We start from the raw sequence: 18900 nt of genomic DNA on the forward strand, positions 1-18900 counted from the left end.
GGGGAACGACCGATCACGGCTCGCCCGTTTTCTAAAGCTGAGCCGTGATTGGTCGTTACCTGAGCCCTCAGTAGTTGTGATGTCATTTTCAGTCGACAGAAATGACAAAACCTTTAACCGGGATTGGTAGACGCAGTGGTTGTTTCTACGTGCCCGGAGAGTGAAAATGCTCTGGAAGTCTTCCATTTTTGCTTTCAATTGAGTATTTTAGGCTCGTTTCCCAGGGGACCTTCATAATATTTAGGGAAAATTCAGCCCCTGACGCTAGTTTCACTTAGCAAGATGAAATTTGGTAGATGACCCACAAAAAAAGTCGAAGGAAGCGATGCCCCAAAATACACAGGAAGTCGGCCGTTTTGGTGTGAAGCAACCATTAAGAAGAAACTCCAAGTTTTGGGGGGATTGTTCCCAAATATATTGGACAGATACGCTAAACACTAAATTGGAATCATTTGAGTTTGATGACTCGCAGATAAAAACAAAAGTCTGAAAACTCCTCAAGATCAGACGGTGATCTCGCCTCTGTTTACGCCTTGCGTCCCTTTTGAAAAGTTTCGTCGGTCGTCACATTCTCAGGAGTGTCTTTTATTACTGTCTGCCGGTCTTTGAAAAAATGCAGCAGTCAGCGTCGCGCGTGTGACCAGATCATCAAGGACGCGGCCAAGATTCTTCACACTAGTGGTGGATCTTCACAAACATTCCAGCTGCGCTTTTAGGTTTTTTTTTTCTTTTCTGTCTTTCACAGCTCGCAAATTCCAGCTTGAATCAGTTTTCCCCTGACGGACGCAGCCGCCGTTTGGAAAAGACGCATTCGGGAACCCGCAGGAGCACCAAAGGACCGCACGCCCTCGCAGGCCAAACGTCGGCGCGTGTGTCCGTCTCTACGTGGGGATATTTGACGACGGGACATATTTGTGTGCGTCGCCGTGGGGGAGCCGCCGCCGCCGCCGCCAAACGTGTCGGGCCTTCGCCATCTGCTGCTGCTTAGCGTCGTGTAGAATAATTGCGCGGCCGTGGCAAGTGTCCACGCGCGCACATGCGGCACATTTGTACACGCACGCACGCACCAAGGACACGCGATGCACGGGAGGAAACGTTGATTTCTTTGCTTGTTTGTTTATCGTCCATTCTCCCAGCTGCAGAATGTTGCTAAGAAATTGCGGGTGCAACTGGTCAAAATGAGCGTGTCTTGTTCTTATTTATTCTGAACCTTGATCGCATTAGAACACCAATAATAAAAAACAGCAATTAAAAAAAATAAAATAAACAAATAAAAAAAAAGGCTAACTGGAATTAGCAGAGATGTTTTGCGAACTCAAAACCTTCAAAGATTTGCTGCTTGTACACATGCGGAGCAGCAACACATCCAAACAGAGCATACAAACAATAGCTTACAGTATATTCTCTCTGCTCTGCGGGAACCACAACTATTACCGGAGCTTAGTTGGGGACCTTCTCTGCCTCTTCTTGCTTTTTAAGTGATTCGCTGCCAGGGGCATTTTTATTTGCCTTGAAGGAGTCTTCATAGCCTTTGCACTCTCTCACATGTTGTGACCTTACAATAAGAAACCGGCAATGAGTTGAGATTTGACTCAAGGTGGCACTTCATTGATTGAAAATGACAAACCGTTTTCAAAATTTGATGCCGGTGCAAATCGGAAAAGCGGGATGTGGATTTGTATTCGGCTTGTACTCTGAAAGAAAGTCCGGTGCGATCATTTGCCTCCTGGTTCCACCTGGCAGCCGTTTGCGATCACGAACAAATCGGTGAAATGGGGGGGGGGGGGCACCACTGTATGTAAAAATGATGGACATAGCTCATAGAAGGCACTTGATCTTCTTAGCACCATTGAATCATGGAAAACGGGAAGTATTTACTATCTGGAGTTTCCTTTTTTTTTTTTTGTCTCCTGCCACTGTGCAACACATTTGTGTCACGTGGCTCGTCTATTTACAGCTGCTGCAGCTGTGCGCGATGCTCCCACTCAGCAAAACGTGTGGCGGCGCAGTCCCGTGAGGAAGTGTGCAGTGTGCCGAGGCCAAGCCGAGCCAAGCCGAGCCAAGCCAAGCCAACAACTTGGATTGAAACGCAGAGTTCAACAACGCAAAGGGAAGACTTCTGAGCGCTTGCCTTTTTTTTATGCTTTTGTGCTCCTTTTTTTGTGCATGGCTTCCGAGACTTTTTGGGTGGGTTTACTTATGATAAACCTGCACGTCATGCTGTTTGGTGCAACTGATGCAAGGGGCTGAATTTCCGAAAACTATTTAGAACTCTACTCCTGTGGGAAATGATCCTAAAATTTCATTTCAAGCCAAAATGGCAAACTTTCTGGGAATTTTTGGTTTTAGCTTCTTGAGACTTTTTGGTGGGTCCACTTATAAAAAAAAAACCTTGCCTCCCACATGTCATGCTGTTAGGTACAACTTTCAAAAAGAAGACACACAACGATTGGGGAAAAAAAGGCCAAAAATCGGGTGGGGTAAATGGTTGAAAATGGTTGAAAATGACCCACACACAAACAGGAAAAGATGCCCAAACTGTCTGGAAACTACCAGGTCGGTAGCTGCCAACGGCGGCCGTGCACTTTGGGAGCAATTTTCAATTTTCAACATGTTGACGTTTGCTGATTGCGGCACTGGCGGGTTGCTCCTCAGCAGTCTTTTGTCTGGCGCACATTTGCTTCCGCCGCGCGGAGCTGGGGGGCACCAAAGTCCCTCCGTCCGCCCTTGCCTCCTTCCCTCCTTCTCCTTCGGTGCCGGCAACCCACATGCAAAAGTGGAGGGGGGTGTTGAGGGGCGTGGGCCTGCTGCTGGAGGGGGAGGAGGAGGAGGAGGAGGACGACGACGACTAGTGGGAGTGGGCTCCACCAGTCCGCCAGTCGGTCGGCGAATCAGTGTGGATGCTGGACCAGCAAGAAGACGGATTAAACAAAAAAACAAAAGATTTGGCGAGAAAACGCCAACGTGCGCGCTCTCACCTGACTCGGACACGCGCACGCAGGCACGGACGCCTCTTCTGGAATTGGCCTATTTATCCCCTCCCCTCCCCTCGTCTGCCTTGTGTGAATGTCTTCTTTTTCTGCATCGCAATCAGCTTTACATCGGGACACCCAGCCAGAGGCGCGCGCGTGCACGTCCCTCCAATGAATGTAAGTAACCCACACACACACACACACACGATGCATGCACACGCACGCATACAAGCGTACACACGTGCTGTGATGAGCGCGGTTTGCACGCGCCGGTAGCAGTCAGCGTGCTGACTTGATTTGATTGATTGATTGATTGATTTGAGGGGTACGCTACCTCTTCAACAATGGGGCGGTGGTACCAATAAAAGGTTCCGTGTTGGTGCCCTTGGCAGGACCTGGAAATGGTCCATTCGGTTAGCGAGTGCGATGTATATAAATCGATACTCCCCCGTGAGGTATCTTAGTGGTTAATACTGGACCAGCTGACTTCCTCCTCCAGTTTACATTTATTCTTTGTAGCCAAACAAAGGCAAATGTACGCTGGACCCACACAAACATTTCTGGATGCAGGATAAAAAGCATCAAAGTATCAGGACACCTTTGTGGAAAAAAATGTACAGATTCATGGAAGGGAGTTGTGTCAATCCTATCAGGATTATCTACTGGGTGACAAAAAGTACATGGGCAAAAGTATCGAGCCGCCCACAGGAACAAGTACGTGGAGTCAAATATTGGGAAAACGCGCAGGAAGTGGGGGGAAAAAAAAAAACATGCTCAAAAGTATTGGGACACCTCATGAACATAAAAAGGTATGTGGACTCACACAAAGGGGATGACCAAAAAGAGTGAGCGGGAGTTTCAAAAGGATCTGGATGAAATGATGGAGAGCAAGCATCATTTCAAAGGCGTTGACCTTTGACACTTGCACTCCGCACTCATCTGAGCGCGCCTTTTACGGACCTTCCTTTGTACACGAGCCACACAGAAAGGAAGGTCAAAATGCTTTTCCCCACGAGGTTGGACTGGACACATGCAGGTGTGCACAATGTCTTCTGTGTCCTCGTACTTTTTGCCCCTACAGCGGGACTTTGACTTGCCTTCGGTCCTTTATTCCGTGCACGTGCGCCTTGAAGGGGCGTATCCCAGCGAGTGCCGCAGTCTGATGGACTGCCCAGTGGACGTGTGAGCGTCAGGACGTGAGCCGAGCGCCACGGCAGGAAGCTCCTTGCCAGTCTCGCCGTTCGGTTGGCGGGCCTCTCGGAAGCCGTCGGGGAAATTTGTGCGTGCGACCCGACATTGGCCCCGGGCTGGATTTGTGCGGCGCCGCCTACTGCGCAGCGCTCTCACTGGCGGAATGAGCCGCTTTTAATAGTGTCCTCAGTTGATTTAAGGAGACGTTGAGGCGTTGTTGATGTGGAGCTTATCAGCCAAAAGTCAACACCGGGCTGTTTGCGCACAGCCTCGTACACTCGCGTGTGTGCGTACAAAAAAACAACAGAGGGTGTCAGGCTGAAGATGGAAGCCCTCTATTGGTTTTATTTCTGGTGTGATGAGTTTGTTTGTTTTTGCTGGTAGCTGAGACCAGTCATGTTTTTTTTTTTTTGGAATATACATTTCACATATCGTGGCTGTCCTGTGAAAAAGGCGTATGTCCAATTTTGTCATCTAAAATAAAAAAAATTCATGTGATGCCCGTAGGGTGGAAACTAGAGATAGACCCATTTGCTTTTTTTCACGGCCGATACCGATTATCAGTAGTCAAGGAGGTTGATTACTGATATTTGGAGCCGATATTCATTTTCATTTTCAGTAAAAAGGAAAATATTGGCATCTCGAGTGAACATTTGTATCGTTCTGAAAAACAACTGTCTCTCAAAACGAATGTACGTTTTCAGCAATAATCTCCAAACATATTTCAGGTTTTTAGAAAACACTTCTTTGAATTCACTTTCCAGGATGTTGAAGTCTCAACACTCGTCACCATCACCTTTCGCACTCGCATTGTTACGTCGTCTCTCTGATTGTGTCACGCTTTTTTTTTTTTTTCCTGGTTTATTTCTTTCTTTCTTGGGCCTGGGAAGTCCAAGAAGGACAAACGTCGGAAAAGTGACTCAGCGCGCGAGCGCGCACGCCGACGAGCCCATCTATGCAAACAATGGCGGCCCATTTCCTATTTGCCATGTGAGCTGAGCGCCGGACGGTAGGGAAGGGTGGATCCATACCAAAATATCGATATCCCGATCCACAGTGCTTTATTTTAAGTATCGACCCTCAAGCTAAAGTATCGATATTTGCAATTTATTCATGTATAATTTAGAAGGTTGTATTGTCATCCAATCGGAATTTTTGGCCTTGGCGGAAACAGGCTGCCGCCCCGCAGAACTTTGCACGCGCATTTGATTGGATGAAGAAGGATCTGGGTGAAGGCCCACGTCTCGTCGCCACTTCATGGAGTGCGCGCCACTGTTGACAATATGACATGGAAGTGGTAACAAAGTAGCTTGATTCAACTGATGATGTGTGCGCTCCCACTGGCGGCAGCGCACACGTGGTTTTGTTTGCAGCTTTGTGTAAAAAAAAAAAAAAATCCCTTCCGATATCGATATCAGATCGGTATCACGATATTTGGGTAACTTGGTATCGGATCCAATCCAAATCACTGGTGTGGCCCATCCCTATCGGAGGGCCTATCGATGCGAATTCCCCACGGGCGGCGCATTTCATTAGCGGCGCCGTTGCCATGGCAACTACCGCTCGTCGCCATGGTCGCCAACGGAATCAACGCAAGGCGCCCTTTGTCACGCCGGCTGGAGAAAAGCAGCAAAGTGTCCCTGGCGGACATTTGACGCAATTTTGAAACATGAAAAGAAGTCCTCCAAATAGATTGAAAACACAGAGAAATCATTTGACGGCATACCTGTCGACGCTGAATGAGAATACATTCAAATGCGTCTTTATATATATATATATACGGTTACAAAATTGTAACATGACTGCGGCGTGGAGTGACGGGGGAAAAAAAAAAAACCCGGATGTCGGCTCGTATGTCTCTTCATGCTTTTTTCATGAAGGCTCAACTTGCGATGGCCGTCCCTCCAATAAAAAGCGAGCGGGCATCTGTCTGTTTTCACGCTTCTTAAGGGTCGGGCGGCTTTGTCGCGGACGCGGTCGCGATGCAGCGACAGGGACCCGTTTGTTGCTGCCGGGACGCCGTCTGCGCTCAATCGGAGGATCGGTCGCAAGGGATGGGCCAGTACTGATACCAGGTATCGGTATTGGGGCATATATCGTTGTTATTTCTATGTATCGAGTAGTCACGGAGACTGCCGATACCAGTCAGCGGTTCCGATGTCTCCCTTTTGTGGACGTTCTACTATTAGGAAGTGAATGGCATGCAAGTACTTTTTTCAGGTTTAGATGAATGCTTAGAGTGAATTACTGGGGTGTTGTTCATCTTTTTTTGTGACAGACACGTGTGCGTGTCTGTGAGTCTTTGCAGGGTCAGAGGTCGGCCAATCGCTTCTCGCTGCATTTGGTCAAGCTAAGAGGCCTCACGGGCAGGCACCAACCCAACTAGTATTTTGCAACTCAACTAGTACTTTGCAACTCAACTAGTACTTTGCAATTCAACTAGCACTTAGCGACTCAACTAGTACTTTGCACCTCAACTAGAATTTTGTGACTCAACTAGTACTTTGCAACTGAACTACTACTTTTTGGCTCCTTATACTCTTACCCTTGAACTCGTTCAACTGTTACTTTTGAATACTTCTGAGCTGGTTTATTTGAACTCCTTCAACAAATACATGTCAACTCCTTAAGTATTCTCATGGAATAGATTTTGACTGCATTAACCTTTGAACCTGCTCAGTATCCATGAAATTCCTCTAACTATTGTACACATTGAGTACTTTGAAGTCCTTCAACTGTTAACTTGTGAACTAACTTACTTACAACGAGCGCTTTTTAACTCCTTTAGCGAATACGTTTTAACCCATTTATGGCCTCTAAACGCCGTCAACTTGCACTTTTAAGCTCAGCTGAGATGTGCTTTGTAACACCATGCAGATTTGCGTCTTATTTTTTTAGACTGTTACTTATCGTCCCCTTAAAATAGCACTTTTCAACTGCTGAAGGAAGGAAGGAAGGAGAAAATGGCGTGTCATCTAAAGGCAGAGTGCGTGTGATGACCTCATCTTCGCGCGACGACGGGGTGGACCTCCACGCGGTCTCCGCCGCGTCATTCGAGGCTCGGTGGCCCGCGTAATCCTTTTCGATATGTCACGCGAGTACAGCGACTGGTTAGTTTCCGTTCTGCGCGTTAGGAAAAGCTTTTCTCTCCCAGCACGCTGCCAAATCCAGACGGGCTTTTCTGTGGTCGTCCAGTCGGCCTAATGCTTTCTGCAGAAGCGGCCACGCTCCCTTCGGCCAAACCAAACAAATGGAAAAAAGAAAAAGAAAAAAAAAAAAAAAACAACATCAAGCTGCTTCTGGGCTCGGCTGTCAGCGTACAAAGACGTTAGCGAGCGAGGACAAAAACAAAAAAAAAAAATCGCCAGGGACAGAAGTAGAAAAAGGGCAAAACAGTCCAAATCTTTGGGCTTGGTGAAGCAGCGTGTGGCTCATTACGAGCTTGTTCCTGTGAAAAATCGTTTGCGGTCACGAGTTGGCTGCATATTTAGCACTTCTCCGGTAGAGGGTGTCAACAACTACACTTCCCACTGAAAAGATTCCCATCCCGTTGCTATTGCGCAACGCTAGGCGATGTGTTGCGCAAGTTATTTGCCGCCGACACTAGGGGGAGCTCCCCCTCCCCGAGGATGTCATCGGCAACTGCGATTAGCGCCGTCTTCGCGCGTCCTGCCCGCGCTCGCCTGCTCGTCAAAAGTGAGGTCGCGTCGGCGGCCTCCACATGTGGAGGGCAGCCAGCGGAACGGAGGCGCCGCCGTCCACGCGTCCCCGGGGGAGCCATAGACGGCCTATTAATGGAGCCTCCTCGGGGGGCTGCTAAAACGAGCACATGTGGTCACGGTCGGAGGGAAGTCCGGCGCTGGCGTTGCCTCGTAAATCACACTTTCTATTTGCTCGCTATATATCTCAGGGAGCAGGTCAAAAAAAAAAAAAAAGTGTTGTCCTGTTAATGGATATGCTTTTTTTGTTCTGTCCCGATGCATGCCAAAATGACTACTTTTCAGGAAAAACAAAAACAAAAAAGGCTTTGTTCCAGTTGGTCACATTTTAGTCTCAACATCAAGAGAAGTCAAAGAGAGGGATGCTGCAAATAAAACCCAAGAAATTCATCTTTTTCTTGAGGCAAACAACAGCTAAAACCAAACAAGTAACGTGCAGCACATGGTTCCATTGTTGAGTTGTTTTGGTGATCTTGAATTTTTAAACATGGACTATAAAAAGTTGACGATACTGCAAATAACACCAAGAAGTTTTTTTTTTTTTTTTAAACACTTTTCAGCATTGTTCCTTAAAGTGTCTTTGTAACATTGAATTCTTAACCATTGACTGAAAAGTCTTTTAAATTTTCCGTTTATCAGGATGCTAACCCTAAGATAGCCGTTAGCCTCGGCTGGATGCGCGGCAGATGTGCAGGACATTCCTGGCGCTCAGCGTCCAGATTTTATTTTCGCCACGGGAGCCGTCAAGCGGATGAGCGACGGGCGACCGACACCTTTGTTCGACGGACGGCTAACGCTAGCTTGGTGCGTTGCAGTCATGATGGGAGGTTTTGATTGGAAGGATTTGCCGCCGGCTGGCGCCGACCCGTGACGACGTGTAGCGTGACGGCATGTGTCCGTCAAGCGTTTGGATTTATGTAGCGCTGTAGTGTGAGGATGGAGGCTACGCGTGCCCCGCCGTCTTTGTTGCAACTCCCCCTGGACGCTTGCTGACGTCGTCCCGCTTTGATCACCCGACAAATATTCCAGCTCCTTAAAGCGGAAGTCAACCCAAACGTATTTTTTTTACAGAATATGTTGCTAGCAGGCCCAGTAGTTGAAACACAACATTCTGATTCATTTTGTGTTTGTGGAATATAAATTAAGCAGCAAAATGCACTCGTTTTTATCCATCTCTGGGGGCGGCCATTTTGTCACTTCTGTCGACTGAAAATAACATCACAACTGCTCACAATGACCAATCACGGCTGACCTGTTTTCTGAACCTGAGCCGTGATTGGTCGTTGTGAGCAGTTGTGATGTCATTTTCCATCGACAGAGGACAAAATGGCCGCCCCGGGAGATGGCTAAAAACGAGGGGATTAACACTTATTCCACAAACGCGATATTTATCAGAATGCCCTGTTTCAACTAGTTATGTTGAAAAATATGTCAACATAAATATAGTTGCGTTGACTTCCCCTTTAAATAGTCAACTTGAAAGACAAATAGAACTTCTGATCCCGCGTTTCGTTTTTGAGTCCAGTTCCAAGTGTTGTCAGCCAATCACAGAGATCCTATAAACAAACTATGGACAGTTCTCCAGCCAGTTGAGTCTTTGCCCATTTTGAGACGTTGCCAACCAATCTACAGACCGACAATAGACTGGTCGCCACTCAGGGCACATTCAGATAAACGATGGACTGGGCACCAGTCAGTTGAGTCTTGGTCCAGTTTGAGCTACTTCCTGTACCACTGTGGTCCATCACACTTTGTGTGGAAACAAACAATGCTAGCCAATTGCAGGGCACCTGTAGACAACCAATGGACTGGTCGCCAGTCAGTCGTGGGGCACGTAGAGACAAACAACGGATTGGGTTCTTGTTTAACATATTGAATGACCTCATATCAGGTTTTGTACATGGGTCCTGAAAATGTCTGCTTTGTCTTTGATTCCAGGTGTAGCTGAGCCATGCCTTTGAGAAGCGAAGGGTCGCGACGACCGCAACGCGGATCGTCTTTCCGCTCTCTTCTTTGGCGACCGCTCATCTGCTTACCCATCATTCTTGTCCTGCTCCGGTCCCCTGTCGCCGTCTCGGGGGCGCTGGAGCTGCAGCTGGACGAGGAGCAGCCGGCGGGCACCATCGTCGGGGACATCAGCGCCGGGTTGCCGCCCGGCGAGTCCGCCAGCCTCTACTTCATCTCGGACCACGAAGGGACGGGCGTGGGCAGCGACCTAAACATTGAGACCACCGGGATCATCACCACGGCGCGGCGCCTGGACCGCGAGCAGAGAGACCATTACAGCTTCATCGCCGTCACCTTGACGGGCGTCACCATCCAGGTGGCCATCACCGTCAACGACATCAACGACCATGCGCCGGAGTTCCCCAAAAGCAAAGCTCATCTCAAGATTCCCGAGCACACGGCCATGGGTACCCGGTTTTCCCTGGATCCGGCCGGTGACGCCGACAAGGACCAGTTCACTACGCAGGGGTACTCCATCCGGGAGGGAAACTTGGGTCAGGTGTTCCGTTTGGAGACCAAGAGGGCCGCCAATAAGGCGCTGTATCTGGACCTGGTCATCAACGGACTCCTGGACCGGGAGAAACGCTCGGCTTACACTCTGGTCCTGGAGGCCTTTGACGGAGGCTCGCCCAGGAGGGTGGGTTCCATGACTCTGGAGGTGGCTGTGACGGACATCAATGACCACGCGCCGGTCTTCAACCAGAGCCGATACCACGCCATCATTTCAGAGAGTCTCCCCCAAGGAAGCAGCATCCTACAGGTCAGTTGACTTGTGTACCAAGTCTGAAAAAATGTGTCTGAATCAAGTCACCTCTGGCTCAGGTGTTTGATTCATGCGAGGTTGACTAGGTAACACCGTTTTGGTTTTTTTTGTAGGTCTTCGCCACAGACCAGGACGAGGGGGACAACGGCCTGGTCCTCTATGAGATCAATCGGCGGCAAAGCGATCCCGAGCGCTACTTTGTCATGGACCTCAAGTCCGGAGCCATCACGCTGAACAGACCGCTGGACTATGAGCTCAAGAGAGTGCACGAGCTGGTGGTCCAGGCCAGGGACAACGCCAGCCACCCGGAGGTAAAACACTCGTAATGGTCTACGAACAGGTTGCAAGGCACCTACAGACCTACAGTCAATTGTAGGACACACATAGACAGACATTGGACTGGCTCGCGGTCACATTTTTTTTTTTTTGGACTGCAAGCCAAACTCCAGGAGGAGGTTTTTTCCCGAACATATGCTGATAAATGATGTTTATCTTCCTTGCCCAGGTGACCAATGCTTTTGTGACCATTCATGTGCGCGACTACAACGACAACCAGCCCACCATGACCATCATTTTCCTGAGCGAGGACGGCTCCCCGAAGATCTCGGAGGGCGCCCAGCCGGGCCAGTACGTGGCCCGCATCTCTGTCACCGACCCGGACTACGGCGAGTACGCCAACGTCAACGTATCCTTGGAGGGCGGAGACGGAAAGTTTGCCCTCACCACCAAGGACAGTATCATCTACCTGATCTACGTGGACCAGGTTCTGGACCGAGAGGAGCGCGACTCCTACGACCTCCGGGTGATGGCCACCGACTCGGGTACGCCGCCCCTCAGGGCCGAGTCCTCGTTCACCATCCGGGTGACGGACGTCAACGACAACCCGCCTCTGTTTGACCAGCGGGCCTACAGACAGAGCATTCCTGAGGTGGTCTACCCGGGATCTTTTGTCCTTCAAGTCACCGCCCGGGACAAGGACCAGGGTCCCAACGGAGAAATCCGCTACAGCCTCCTGAAGGGCAAGAACTCGCACTCGGACTGGTTCTCGGTGGACGCGGTGACGGGGATCGTCACCACGGCCACCGTCCTGGATTTCGAGTCGGAGCCGTCGCCCAGCCTGACGGTGGTGGCGACGGACGGCGGGCGGCCGCCACTGTCATCCACCGCTCGGGTGGAAGTGGTGCTGCAGGACGCCAACGACAACGCGCCCGTCTTCTCCAGGAGTTTCTACAACGCCACCATCCAGGAGAACGCTCCGGCCGGGACCTGCTTCCTCCAGGTACTGTCAGACTTTAGCCTACCTGCCACTCTTGCACCAACCTCTCCAGTCAGGGTCAAAGGTCGTGCTCATGACTGATGTGTTTATTTCAGGGCCGATAGCGATACCGATTATTAGTAGTCAAGAAGGCCGATAGCCGATATTCAGTTTCAGCAAAAGAGAAAATATTGGCATCAAAATTTTTGTAAAAAGTGCCTTTCCTAAAACAAAATTGCGCAAATGAATGCTGCTCATTTTTCGACAAAACATTTGTTCCCAAATCATCTTCTTTTCTAAAGTTTTTCTAAAGACTTTTTCTTGACAAAACACAACTTTTGTCCTCTGAAACTGACATTTTCCCTCCAAAATGGATTATTTATTGATTTATTTTTTTCAAACGTGTGCGACTTCTTGTGAGTGCGCTTGGGCTGGGACTGGCCGCAGGTGCGCTGGCAAGATCTCAGTCAGCCTTCCGTGCACGTTTCTTCTATCGGCAGCCAGCGAATCGAGTTGTGTGCCCCCCCCCCCCAACACCACACACACACACACATGATGATAGCGTGTGAGGAAGAGCGCCTTATTAGCTGTAAAGTCATTGAAAAGTGCTGCAGTGTTGATGCTGTCGGCAGGACACAAAGAAAGGCGTTATTTATTTCTTGCACCCGCGGCCCCCCCCCCGCCCATCCACTTCTGGGCTTCCTTCAAATGTTTCCCAGGCAGTGCCGGACAAGCGATGTGTGTGCAAGCATCTGACATCCTGAGAAGGTGGAGGTCGTGAGAATGGAAATGAAAGAGCAATGTTGCAGCTTAGAAGCTTTTCGCGGTTGCAACCCAAACGTAACGCAGCCGGCGAGCGGTCGCGGCCGAGCGTCTCCTGCCTGCGGCGCGATTTCGGCTTTGCGAGGATCCGCCCGAATCCGCTCCTTCATCTTCCGTGATGGAGTTGAAAACGTGTCTTTGGTGACTGGGACGACTCAGTAAAACACACAAAAAAGTCACTAAGTCAGACGAAGGCTAATGCTAATATGCTAATAGCTTCACGTGATTTTGAAATCCAATCTGGCGTTGACGATTTCAAGCGCAGCTGTTTGCTGCTCCCGCCCAGGACACGCCCACCGGGCGGGGGCGGGATTGCTCGGCGCCGTGTTAGGAAAACTCACAAAGTCGAGCGCTCCGTGTCATGTGGCAGCTGCAAGAGATTTGGGAACACGTTTTTAAGACCATCAAACTACAAAGGGAAATTCTTGAGAAAATCACAATTTTCACAAAAAAAAAAGATTTTTCTCCTAAAATCCAACTTTAAAGTGGGAATCAACCCAAACATATTTTTTTCATGAATATGTTCTATGCCAGTCCACTAGTTGAAACAAGTCATTCTGATAAATATTGCATTTGTGGAAAAAAACTTAATCCGGCCGGTTTTTAGCCATCCCTGAGGCGGCCATTTTGTCACTTCTGTCGATTGAAAATGACATCACAGTTGCTCAGGGCTCAGGTAACGACCAATCACAGCTGACCTGTTTTCTGCTGAGCCGTGATTGGTCGTTGTGAGCAGTTGTGATGATGTCATTTTCAGTCGACAGAAGACAAAATGGCCGCCCCCAGGGATGGCTATAAACCAGTGGATGAACACTGATTCCACAAACGCAATATTTATCAGAATGCCCTGTTTCAACTTGTGGGCTTGCATAGAACATATTCTTGAAATAAAAAAAATAAAAAGTCGGCGTCGTGCAGGTGGTGCGGGCGGGGGCCCGTTTCCCAGCCTATCGTGTTCCGTCATCGCGTGGACGCCACATCGGCCACGTTTGTGTTGCGCGCGCGCGCGTTTCTTATTTGTGCGTCGGGGGTCAGCGACAGTGCAGCCAGGCGTTATTTGTTTTCCCAAATGATTGGCCTGTTGAGTCATGTGACCTCTTCCTTCCCGCCGCCCTCATATGGTCATCGGCTTTATTGTCCCGTCCGGGGCGCCAAAGCACACAAAAACGGTCGCGACTGTGAGATCACAGATATGGCAGCGACCCGAAAAGTCCTTTTGAAACCTTTGAGAGGCTCTCGCGCTCTCGCTTTCACTCGCACCGCCGCTCGTCTCGTAAAGTTGCGGCGACGTCAGCCAAAAAGTCGAAACTCGGCGGAATATTTGGAACGGGAGGACGCTGGCTGACCTCCGTTTTCCGACCGTTGCCGCAAAAGAGGAGAAAAATGACAGGACACTTTATTAGGTACGGCCGCCACTCTGACATGTTGGATTGACCCCCAAAACAACTTTTCATTTGACAACCAGCTTTTTAGTGCAGCTGATTGTCGAAAAATTGTATTTAGATATGAGCACATTCCTATTTTGTTTTGGATACAAAATCTGCACGGTGAAACCAAGGAATAAAGTCAAATAAAACGTCAATTCTGAGGAACAAAAGAAATCCTTCTTTGAAACCTTAACCCTCTTCTTGAAACCTTAATCCTAAGCATGCCTTGAAACCTTACCTTGACCTAGACTGGAACCCCAAACGTGGTTTGCAACGCTAATTTGGACATGAAACCCAAACTCTCGTGTCAAAGCTTAACCGATGTCTTAAATCCCAAATTTGCAACCTTCACTCGAAACCCTAATTATCTGCACCGCTCTAGTATTGGATCGCATCGGAGGGGTGTCCCTAATCAAGGGTCCATTGGTGTCTGTTTAAACGTTTGAATGTTTCGCTAACAGTCGTCGAAAACATTATCCAGGAAAAAAAAAAAAAGATGTCGGTGTGAATTATTGATGGGTGTCTCTCGCACACGCACGCACACACAGAGGAATTTTCTCAATCCCGATTCCCTAAAGAAACAGAGACATGTCGGCGTACGCAAACGGATGACGGTCGCCATGGCGATGATGGATGAGGGAAGAGGGGCGACGGAGGGGGGCGGGGGGGGGCGGTTCTCTTCATCACCACCTCCCACTCCCACGTGTGTGTGCGTGCGTGCGTGTTGAGCAAGGGTTGGGGTGCAATGTCTTTCAATGGGTCGGAGTCATCCTTCAGCCGTAACCATGGCAACAGGCCTCTGAGGATTCCAGGGAGGGAAAAAGGGAGAGTCTGTCCTGGTGGGGGCGATCGGGCGGCCGTTGGGGGATTTTGGCCTCATGTGTATTTTATGATAAGACACGATGGACAGCATCATCGCATCTTCCCCCCCCCCCCGAATAATTTGAAATGAGCTCACCCGCCAGCCACTCGTCGCGGCTTGCCGCTATTTTGCAGATTTCTTTTGAAACCGTCTCCCACCTCTGTTTTGTTCCGACTCCTGTCCATTTTGGGTGCAAATCCAGTCCACCGCGAGATGGCGGCACGCTGTTTTTGTAAATTGCAAAGAAGAAGAATGAAAACTGGACGAATTTGAAGCTGGGCCTAATTTTTGCTGTGGTTTATTGAACGTCAAAACCTCTTCAATCCTGCTTTTTTGAACATAAACCAGCGGCCGTGTGTTCATTTTCCGATGCACATCCTTACTGCCCCCTTCAGGACTGGAGTGAAACACTCGCATCCATAACCTACAACTCTTTGAGTCAGACTTCCTTTCACAGCCTTGCAGGAGGTTTTACACTCCACTCACTAATTCAGCCTAACTGGGCGATTGCTCTCGTTTTTTTTTATTTTTTTTATGTATTTTATATACATCTTTTACACAACATTAAATGACTTGAATGCTAGCACCTGGCGCTACTTGCAATGCATGACAGCGGTGGCTTTGAATGGAGCCTTTTGTTTCCTAAATTATCCAATTAAAAACTGCTTGAATAAGGCACGCACACGCACGCACGCACACACACCAGCTGCTATATCAAGAACCGAAAAGGGGGAGGGCTGGGGGTGTGTTAGGCACGAGTCCTTTTCCACCCCCTCTTAAACATCCTTGGAAAAATGTCTCTCTCACACACACGCACGCGCGCCCACGCGCACACACACACACACACACACACAAAATGAGGTAAAAGTCGGTGCAATCTTTTGTCTGTCTGAGCGTAAAAAGGTGGACGGATGGGCGACCAAGCATCCCCCTCCCCCATATCATCTGCTAACAATCACTGGTGTGTGCGTGCGTGTGTGTGTGTGTGTGTGTAGAATAGACACGTGTTCTTTCTACCTCTTGTTACTTTTTGGCGCAAGGTATTCCCCATCCGTATTCTTATTTTCTTATTTGATTGTGATTTCCAGTCGTTAGCATGAACTAACGTAGCATTTTTTGGTTGTCATCTGACAGCATTAGCATCGCTATGTTTTGACAGAATGAAAGTCAAGCTAGTCGGATTCCACATTCCACAAACGCGATATTTATCCGAATGCCCCGTTTCAACTAGTGGGCTTGCATAGAACATATTCTTGAAAAAAAAATGCTTGCGTTGACGCCCCCTTTAAGTACTTTTGCCGGGTAGCAGATGTGAATGTATGTGCAAGTGTGCCCCCCCCCCCACCCCCTCCCACATCACCACCACCACGCTTACATAGTTATTCTTTGTTTGTCACGCCGCTGCCCGCCCGCCCGCCCGCCCCGCCTCTCGTCAGACCCATCTCGTTCTAAGGTCAAGGAGTCATTTAGCTTCATTAGCATAACAAAATCCGCTTATTGCCACCGATTGCTTTCAAGAGGAGTCATTCCGTCCAATGGGTGACTGCGCCGCAGGTGCGTGCTCGGTCTCCGTGGCAACTTGAAAAGAAATTAAATGTTAAACACCGCGTATTAAACGTGCGGGGTTTTTAAATGCGCCGCATTAGGCCATGTGTTGCTGTTGGCGGGCGCGACAGGAAGCGGGCAGCGGCGAATAATCGGCACTGATCTAAGGAGCGTGACCGAGAAAATCTCCATCTGGCGTACGCGTTGAGTTGAGTTGAGTTCAGGGAGCGCCTGGACGCTGACTCATTAGCCACTTTATTAGGAGGGAGGAGCGAAGGATTAGAGAAAGGCGCAAATAGTCTGCCTGGTTTCGGCATGTAGTTGGACAGGATGTGCGCCATTGTGTGAGTTGACACGGGCGGCCATATCAGAAGGCCCGGGAATAGATTTGGGATAGACCGATTATCGGCGCCGATATTCTGCGCTTTGACGAGTATCGGCATCGGCCTTTTTAAAACATCTGAGGGCCGATAATAAATCAATTTAAAGCTGTGCTGGAATCAAAACAAAGATATGTTTCTGTCATTTTCAAATTTTGGAGAACTTCATTTATTGTCAAAAACTATATGAAGCTATTTTTTTTAAAAAAAGTGTTTTCATTTCACTTTTTAAGACTCACTTTGCTGACGACCCTGGGTGCTCCCTGAACTTTTTGAATTTGGAAACTAAGATTTGTATTGTCAAAGATTTATAGTAATAATAAAAAAAAAATAAAAAAAACGCAAATCTGAAAAATTGTTAACTAAACATATGCTTAAAGGCGTTTTGACAAAGTTAAGAATTAAAAAAACATTTTTTTTTTAGATTTTGCTGCCAATGTTTTCTTTTTTACGAAAAATTCATATCGGCTCCAAATATCAGTTATCGGTCGCCTCGACTACTAATAATCGGTACCGGTATCGGCCCTGAAAAAAACATATCGGTCTGCAAGATGACGTTTGAAAGTAAACCAACGACTGTAGTTTTCTAATCGTCCCTATGTAGTAGCGATCAATGTTGTCGTGTGGAACATGGCCTTGGGTCTTGGCGCCACGGTTGGAAAAGATCAGAACCAAAATAGAGGTCTTGCGTGTGACCTCGCCACTCGTTTGCGACGCGTTCAGCGGAATCAAGGGTCAAGGCGAGCGAAACACTCCCTCGGGAACAAATTGCTGGGAACCCCAAAGAACCGGTTTTCAATTTCCACCCCTACATCTGGACACGTCTAGTCACGTCTGGTCATATCTCGTTAGATCAGGTTGCGTCTGGTTCTCCCTGCTCGCGTCCGCTCGAGATCCTTTTTCAGACACGGACAAATCCTCCATGCCGAAAAAAAACAAAAACGGATGTAATGCGCCTGATGCGTGCTTCGATGGAATTCGCCTCGGTGGTGTTGACTTCATAGTCGGTTTTGTTTATGAGCCTATAAAAATCGGCGTGTGTAGCATGTAAAACACAAGCTGCCGTTAGCTTGACACAGATGGCGGCGTGCGTCTGTGGAAAGCGGCTGTAAATGTGTCGCTAAGCGCTAACGCTAGCAGCTTCTTTATCTGCCCTCGGGCTGTTTGTTTTAACTTTGCGCCGTGATTGGGGCCTCAGACGTCCACTTCCCTCCGCCGTGTATCGTCTCCGGGCAGAACGTCCGCTTTCTCCGTCTTGACAATAGCGGCGAGGCTGACGGCTTCCTGCGCTGCGCTACGCTTCCCGTCTTGGCTTCTAATAACGTCTGACAGCACAATGTCAGAGCCATCGGACTGGAAGTCCAGCGAACAGTTCAGGATGGAGTCCAGCTTGCAGGGCTGGGAAAATTCTCACCCTCGACATCAGATATAAAAAAAAAAATAATAATAATAATAAAAAATACAGAACCTTCTGGAAGCAACTATTGAGTGAGGCGTATTGCTGATTTCTGGCCAGACTCTTCATGTGGACCGACCTCTACACTAGGAACCCCCACTTCAGACCCCAACATCCTCTCACGCGATCACACCAAAGAGTCCCGATACGATGATGTCATGACTCACTTAATGTGTTACATATGACGATCACTGATGTCACCCTCGGTCCATTCACTGCTCAGTGCCGCAGTGAGACTGTGATATTGTCAAGCTGTGATAGTCACACAATGCTGTGATGCGACAGCACAACGATGTAGTGACGTGCTGGAGTAATACACTTTTCTTCTTTTTTTTTTCTTTTTTTTTTTTTTTTTACAAAAATAACAAAGAAAGAACAAAGCTAGCAGAAGTTGAACATTTCAAAAGTATCTTGACAATGGGTCAATTACTAGAGATAGACCGATATGTTTTTTTCAGGGCCGATACCGATACCGATTATTAGTAGTCAAGGAGGCCGATA

The 18900-nt window shown here is 48.5% G+C and overlaps 1 protein-coding gene across 2 annotated transcripts in view; it reads left to right on the plus strand.

Annotated features, from left to right (window-relative positions):
- The first annotated feature begins 2839 nt into the window (after positions 1 to 2839).
- dchs1b (dachsous cadherin-related 1b) overlaps positions 2840 to 18900 on the plus strand; it is a 45154-nt gene continuing 29093 nt past the window's right edge. The window contains exons 1-4 of one of the 2 annotated variants that reach the window (XM_086013080.1): positions 2840 to 3149; positions 9821 to 10649; positions 10766 to 10963; positions 11158 to 11931. In XM_086013080.1, the coding sequence (XP_085869206.1) occupies positions 9834 to 10649; positions 10766 to 10963; positions 11158 to 11931 (1788 nt within the window). In that variant the 5' untranslated portion in view covers positions 2840 to 3149; positions 9821 to 9833. Of the gene's footprint in view, positions 3150 to 7210; positions 7274 to 9820; positions 10650 to 10765; positions 10964 to 11157; positions 11932 to 18900 lie in introns of those variants that run through there. The other variant, XM_086013081.1, reaches the window with a different exon arrangement.

This window comes from Filicampus tigris, chromosome 17 (genome assembly GCF_054856515.1).
Source record: "Filicampus tigris isolate MCC_2025a chromosome 17, RoL_Ftig_1.0, whole genome shotgun sequence".
Lineage (NCBI taxonomy): Eukaryota > Metazoa > Chordata > Actinopteri > Syngnathiformes > Syngnathidae > Filicampus > Filicampus tigris.